The sequence below is a fragment of the Montipora capricornis genome, chromosome 3 (genome assembly GCF_036669925.1).
Source record: "Montipora capricornis isolate CH-2021 chromosome 3, ASM3666992v2, whole genome shotgun sequence".
Lineage (NCBI taxonomy): Eukaryota > Metazoa > Cnidaria > Anthozoa > Scleractinia > Acroporidae > Montipora > Montipora capricornis.
This window is the reverse complement of record NC_090885.1, coordinates 4,726,253-4,733,752: the sequence shown is the minus strand read 5'-3', so window position 1 is coordinate 4,733,752 and position 7,500 is coordinate 4,726,253. Positions and strand designations below refer to the sequence as shown.

At 42.5% G+C, this 7,500-nt stretch overlaps 2 protein-coding genes across 2 annotated transcripts in view; both read right to left on the bottom strand.

Moving 5' to 3' along the window:
• Positions 1-2,444: 2,444 nt before the first annotated feature.
• LOC138039723 (uncharacterized) lies at positions 2,445-2,954 on the bottom strand. The gene has a single exon (XM_068885573.1). The coding sequence runs from the start codon at positions 2,952-2,954 to the stop codon at positions 2,445-2,447; it is 510 nt and encodes a 169-aa protein (XP_068741674.1).
• Positions 2,955-3,776: 822 nt separating this feature from the next.
• The window catches only part of LOC138039722 (uncharacterized), a 7,015-nt gene continuing 3,291 nt past the window's right edge, over positions 3,777-7,500 (bottom strand). Inside the window, exon 2 of the mRNA XM_068885572.1 lies at positions 3,777-6,511. Within this exon, the coding sequence (XP_068741673.1) occupies positions 3,777-6,511 (2,735 nt within the window). The remainder of the gene's footprint in view (positions 6,512-7,500) is intronic.

Below are 7,500 nucleotides of genomic sequence, written 5' to 3'. Positions count from 1 at the left end.
CTACCCCTGGAATATTCTTCGCTTTAGTAAAATGCATTGTATCTGCTATTAACCTAATACTTTCTCCAATGAACCTTCCTTTAACATATCCAGATTAAGAGGGGTGAATTAAGTTTAGGGTTAGGGTTAGATCTTTTCTAAGCGCAGAGCAATGGTCTTCGTCGCTATTTTATAATCTACATTCAGTAAAGATACAGGCCGCCAGTTTTTTAAATATTCGGTATTCTTCTTCTTTTTCGGAATTAAGGAAATAATCCCTTGACGTTGAGAGATATAAAGAGTTCCGTTTCGAAAGGCGTAATTAAAGATACTTACCATAAATGAACCGAGCAGGTTCCAAAAATAGCGATAGAATTCAGGCGTTAGCCCGTCCGTGCCGGGAGGTTTGTTGTTTTCCATAGCTTTTAATGCAAAATCACACTCCTGAACCGACATGACACCTTCGCACGTTTTCGCGATTTCTTCTGATAATGCATTTTCTGTTTCAAAGAACTCATTGAAAGTTGAGCAGTTGGGGTCCATATTTCTTGATGTGTAAATCTCTTCGAAAAAGCGTTCTTCTTCATCCAGGATGTCCTTCGGGTTTGTGATTTTTTCACCTTCATTATTAACTAAGGACGTTATATGTTTCTTTTTTTGGTTCCTTTTTTCTAAGTTATAAAAGTATTTACTATTCCTCTCACCATGCTCGTATCAACGCACTCTACTACGCACGATTGTTCCTCGTGTTTTAATACCCACAATTTTGGAAAGCTTGAATTTTATTCTCTCCAGCTCAGTCTTAAGAGAATCGTTGTATGACGCCTGGAGTTTGGTTTGCAATCTCATCATTTCTGACAAAATAATTGATTCTTCGTCACATTTTCGTTTAGCTTTCTTCTTTGAAAAAGCTATTGTAAAGGCACGAATTTCGATTTAAATCATTTCCCAGTACAACCCTTTGTCGGTGACTTGTTCATGCTTTTTTGCAAACATTGGAATTTTAAATGTTAACAGTTCCACGTAATTAGTATCTGACAGCATGGAGTTGTTAAACTTCCAAAACCCTGGCCCTCGAGGGAGTTCACTTTCGTTGAAAGACATGGAGAGAGCGACGGCGGAGTGATCTGAATAAATGGTTGGGAGTATTTTGCAATCCTTTACGTGATCTTTTTGCTGCTTTGAAATAAAGAAGTAGTGAAGTCTACACTGTATTTTCATTAACGGGTTAGCCCATGTAAAGCCTGGTTGATCTGGATTCTTGAAACGCCAGGAATCGAGTAAATTATGTGTTTTGATTAACGACTGAAGCTCGTCCAGAGAGGCTTTTTTGCTGTCTATCGGTCTACCGCCTTTTTTGTCTGAAGTACTAATTGTACAGTTAAAATCACCTCCCAGCACCAAGTTGTCATTGGCGTAAGGGATTAGAAATTCTTTTGAAACGTCCCTGAGGAAAACAACTTGTTGGGCTGTATCGTTCGGTGCGTAAATGTTTACTAAAACCACTTTCGTAACGTCAAGACATGGTTTGAATAAAATCATGACTCCTCTACTATAAGAGGAGCCATGACTGGACACGATTTTGCCTCCCCATTCCGTTTCCCATCTTTTGATGGATTCCGGCGAGGAATAAGTTTCTTGCAAGAAAATTATATCCGATTGCTGTTGGTGCAACCAACGAAAAACTTGTCGTCGCTTTCTCGAACTGTTTAGCCCTCTAACGTTAAGTGACAACAGTTTATACATTCGATTTCTAATTACGGTTTAGGAGAGACGGGGTATCCAAGAAATAATGAAAATAGTTTTTTTTAGAATTATGCTCACAGTGCGGTTGATATTTGTGGCCAGGCTTGATTCTTATTACCTCGTTAGCATCGAAACAAAGTTGATCAACATAACAGGGGAGAAAGGTAAAACGAAAGCACATGCGGAAACACATACAGAAACACGTAATTATTACAGACTTTCCTAAAGCTTTGTACGGAGTTTTGACTGGATAAAGAAAGTGGAAAGCTGCAGCTCTCAAGTAGGTGGTTCCGTAGGAAAAAATAAATAAATAAATAAATAAACTAAACTGCATTTTAGCTTTCATTTTAGCTTAATTGTCCATTAAACGCCCATAGAAAGAAAATTGAGATGTTTCTTCACCACGGTAAAGAGCACCGTCGATGATCAACTTTTCGACGTTGAAGTATGCATTTTTCTTCTCGCGCTTGGCCGCCTTTAGTATCGGATATAACAACTTTCTTACCTCGTCAACTTCTTTAGGAAAATCGTCGGATATTCCAAATCCGGTACCTCTTGGGAGATTTTTGATGAAGGATTTAATAAAAAATTTATCTTGAAAAACCGTCATCCTAACTATGATCGGTCTTGGTTTAAGACTTCGCCCATTTGATTGTGAATGGCGCGACGTAATTCTGTGAACTCTGTCTGTTTTTTTCGTCGACTGGAAGGATCTTTAGCTACGTACGCATGAATTCTCTTAGGGCGAGTTCAGTGTTATTGTTTGTTTCGCTTTCACGTTCCTTTATTCCAAAGAACTTCAGGTTTCCTCTACGACTGTGACATTCGAGTTTAACATGTCGGCGGTGCAGCTCTTTGAGTTCACGCTCGATGCGTTCGCAAGAAGTGTTAGCTGTTTCTTGCTTAAGATTAACACCATCAACAAGGGCTCTTAGGTCTTCTATCTCTGCTTGCGAGTTTTCCAAACTCGTTTGGAGGGCTTTATTTTCTTCTTCAAGAAGAGTAATCCTCTGTTTACAATTTTCCAGCTCTGGCAGTATAGCTAATAGCGTGTTGAGTTTCTCTTCAATACCGGAGAGCCTCGAGTTTGTAGCTTCGAGGCACTTCTTGCATCTATGCTTGGGATGTTGGTCGGACGTGTCTTCTTCATCCGTTTGCGAGCTTCCCTTTCTTGTTCGTTTCCTATCCTTTTCCGCGGTTCCCTTTTTCTTAGATGATTCTTCAGGCATTTCAAATAGACTTAACTGTATATTTTAACCACCACTGAGGCTGCGGCACTGACAAGATCCATCTTTTTACAGAAAAAATGCAACGCCTGTAACATCTTTCAGTTTGTCGGTTTGAAGCTAGCTTATAAGGGCCGTTGATTCGAACAACGTTCGGTAAATTTTCTTTTTAACAAGGTTTATTAAAGAAAATAATTAAGTAACAAAGCTCAAAGTACCATCCATCCAACCAAGAGAAAATGAGGGGACAGAGATGGAGGCTCCCGGTCCAGCCCTTGGGATATGTCATGTCCACGAAAGTTATTTTTAGACGAGCGGAAGTCTTTGTTGTAGCGGAAGCCTGTCTTCCGAGTCGTCCGCATGCATTTTGAAAAGACATGATGAATATTTATTCATCAGCCTTCCACGTGCGCCGCCATTTTCTCTTTTCACTAAGAACCTGAGAGCGAGGCAAAACTGCATGCGGATGTCTCGGAAGACAGACTTCCGCTATAACAAAGACTTCCGCTCGTCTAAAAATAACTTTCGTGGACATGACATATCCCGGCCAACGCCCTGAGACTCCCTCTCTGTCCCCTCATTTTCTCTTGATCCAACACACGTTTACAAGAGAAAAAAAAATCCTGGACAAAACGAGGGGATCGCGGCCCGCTGGGAACCACTCCTAAATGCGCCCTTGATTGCTACGGAGAGCCTTGGATCAAGTTACTTAAAAATACGCCAAAGGATATATGTCCGTAAATAGTTGAAAGACGACAAATTGGGGCTTCTCATCCCATTTGCCTAGACTTGCTAGTTAAAATAAAACGTGAAAAAAGTGAACATTCATTGCAAACTTTCAATGTCCGCGTTCTTATCTTTCTCGGAGACCTTCCACCAAAGTGGTCTGAGGCCATTGAGTAGCACGAACAATAAACCAAGCACATCCGCCATAACAGCCATCAAGAGGGAGGCCTTCCCAGAAAGCGCTGCAATTCCGACAGCTAGCTTCAGAATCACTGAAAAAGCGATGTTCTGAGCCACAACACGGCGACAAAAACGTCCAAGCTCGACAAGCTCTGGTATTTTGGCAAGGTTGTTGCTCATCAGAGCGACGTCTGCAGCCTCCACTGCTAAAGCCGTTCCTCCGGCGCCCATTGCAATCCCAATATTTGCTGCGACTAGCGCAGGGCCATCGTTGACACCATCCCCGACCATACCCACAATACTCTTCTTCTTACCTTTTTGTGATTTTAAGAAATGGTAACCACGATGTGGACAGCAACTGTATAAGCAACCCCGTTCGATTAGTTTATCGTCGTCATACTTCGTGTCATCTGAGTCCTTCATTCCAGCTTGCCTTTGTGTAACCCAGCTAAGCTTGTCCTGTGGCTTCATTTCGGCGACACACTCGTCCAGGCCAAGTTTACTTTTCACGCTCATAGCTGTCCGCCAATTGTCACCTGTTACCATGGCTGTCCGGATGCGAAGGTTACTCAGCCAATCAAGCGTGGCCAAACTGTTCGGTCTGACCATGTCTGCAAGAGCAATCATCATTGCAAGCTTGTCGTCAACACACACGAAGATTACTGTCTTACTTTCATTGGTCCACGTTAGGTACAGGTCTTCCATGTATTTGTTCAGTGTTTGGCCACAAAATTGGTGAAGGAACTCATAGTTTCCTATGTGCACTTGATGATTTTCAACAACACCAGAAATGCCTTGCCCTTCGTGAAGCTCGAAACGTGAGACTTCGGGGAGACTAAATATTTGCAATGTGATCATTTCCGTGACGCAACCAGTAAATTCATTCACTATTGCAGCTGCGAGTGGATGACTGGACTTGCTTTCAAGAGCGGCAGCTAGCCGCAAAACACTTCGTTCGTGCACATCAGCCGAACATTCTATGCCCACAATTTGAAACTTTCCTTCAGTCAGAGTTCCCGTTTTGTCAAAAGCTAAAACTTCTAATTCCGCTAGCGTCTCAAGACTAGCCCCCCGTTTAATTAGAGCTCCTTTCCGTGCAGCCGCAGTGATACCACAAACCACTGCAATCGGGGTTGACATGACCAAACCACATGGGCAAGCTATGACCAAAAGTGCAAGTGCTCTTCGTCCCCACTCCTTTAACTCCTGTGCATACGTACCCACACCAGCCGCACCAAGTATAGATGGAATAACAACCACCAGAGCCGCAGAAATGACCACAGCCGGTGTATAGTACTTGGCAAATCGGTTAATAGCCAGTTCAGTCCTCGCTGAACCTGTTTGGGCTTCTTGAATAAGTTGTGCGATTTTCGTGACCGTGGATGACGTCGAGTCCGATGTAGTCTCAACTTCCAAGTAACCATTTTGATTGACAGTTCCACTAAAAACGTTTGAGCCCACAGTTTTCTCAACAGGTACGGATTCCCCAGAAACCGAACTTTCATCGACTGCAGCTTGACCTTTTACCACTTTACCATCCAATGGAATGAGCTCACCCGGTCTGACGGCGATAGTTGCTCCTATGGTTACTGCCTCGACTGGAACGCTTTCCCCTGAACTTGCTAATATCGCCAAATGAGGTGCCCTGACCATGAGTCCAGAGATAGTGCGCTGCACTTTGTGCATACAGAAATCCTGCAATGCCTCTGCAAGCGAAAATACGTACACTACAGCTGCGCCTTCTAACCACTGTCCGATTGCTAGAGTTCCTGCAATGGCTATAAGCATCAATATGTTGATATCAACTGTGAGATTTTTGAAAGACACGAATGTTTTTTTCAGAACTGGAACAATACCAAATATGATCTCTGCAATGGCTAACCACTGATACCAAGGAGATTTAACGCAGAATGCTATAACAGCTATTGTCACAAGAATGGTTTGCGTGAAAAGGTAGACAAAGAAAGATAAAAGCAAAGGCGGAATACCCTTGACCTTGCTATCTGACTGGTTGGATCCACTTTCCATGATACTGGCGCCAAGGTGTTTTTGGTTGAGTGTACTGACCAGCTCTGATGGTGACGTCAGTTTTGGGTCGTGACGGACATACACCACGCGGCCAATTACGTTGACTGCTATGGATGTCACGCCCTTCAACGATTGCAGTAATTCTTTAATGATTTTAGTTTCCATTGGGCAACATATGTTTTGCACTCGAAGTGTTGTCGTGGTGTGACTGTATAGGGGCGTATCGTCGCCGTCGTTTCGGCCTTTTTCGTTTTCTTTTGGTGAAGGGGTGCTCAGGGTCGGGTTAAGGCCACTGTAAGCAGCGTTCGATGATACCTTGCTCAGGGGTTTCTCCTCACCACTTTCTGGTTTGGTTTGGCTGCAGAGATCAGTTGTATCGCTCTGCAATGTTTTATTCTCAGAACAACGCTTTTGTAATTGAATCGATTCCGGGACAACTGGGTCCGATTTTGCTTTTTTGAAGCAAGAAACTTCAGTCGGCTGTTTTAGAGAGGTTTTTAGTGTATTTTGTAGAATGGTATCTCCTTCATCGTCTTCATGACAACACTCGGTGCATTCGCAAGATTCCCAGGGTAATTCGTCTGAGCAGCACTCACAGTGGTATTGCTGACACATCATTGACGATTCTGTTAAATAGAGGAAACAGGTAAATTCAAACGCATTCTTAAAACACATCAGGATGTAGGAAATTGACCGCTGCTGGGCCAAGTTACTCGTGAAAGATAATTACAGTCAACATGCAAATAGATGTAAGGGTAGATGTGGCAATATGTTAAACCAGGAGCCCATTAGTAGGAGCCTCCATATGCAGCAGATCTTTGAGTTAACCTTTGCCCGTATCTTTCTATTTTTAGAACGAATCCTTGAGCAGGAGACTCGCATTTACATAAATTTACATTAATTTGCACGATTTAAATTCAGTTTTACTGCTTCATTTGTCTTCGTCAGACAATGACTTTACTCTGATTGGCCTTTTAAAACAGTGTGTGCAAAGCCGAGAAACTCGTAGTGTTCTAAAAATAGAAAGATACGGGCAAAGGTTGACTCATAATGGCGTGTATGAGAGAGGCAAGCTCCTACTCATGGCTCCTGGTTAAACAAAAAACATTAACCATGCGATAATTGAAAATATGAGGCGTCGCCTCCTCAAGCAGGGACTTTGACGTCGATGTCAGCAAGAACTAGAACCGAGTTAGAAAAGATTCTCTCAATATTAAGGATATTTCTCGATGATTGCAAATACTCCCCCAAGTAAAATTGTGCCAACTGTTGTGGAATTGTATTGGCATACGCAGTATGGAAAGGAAGAAGAAGTGTTGTATCGTGTTGTACGTATTTCGTCAAAAGAGCCTGAAATTTGGTCTTTTTGCGTCGAATTTTTAGGGTGACAACAAAAGAAATGTACCAAAAAGGAAAGAAAGCAAAGGGCGTGCAAAGCGATTAAATTGCCCATCAAGCCTATGGTTTTTCTAGTTCTCGTCGTGGTCGAAGTCGGCGTTGCTTCAGGCCCCTAATAGAAAGGTCTATGTTTTGTAGTACAGCCAAATACGCTGTCCTCATTCAAATGCAATCAATTACCAGGGATGAAATCAAGAATGAAAACAGAGATGAAGAT

Bases quoted from the DNA above. Each gene is read 5' to 3' on its own strand.
- LOC138039723 (XM_068885573.1), bottom strand. From the start codon at position 2,954: ATGCCTGAAGAATCATCTAAGAAAAAGGGAACCGCGGAAAAGGATAGG.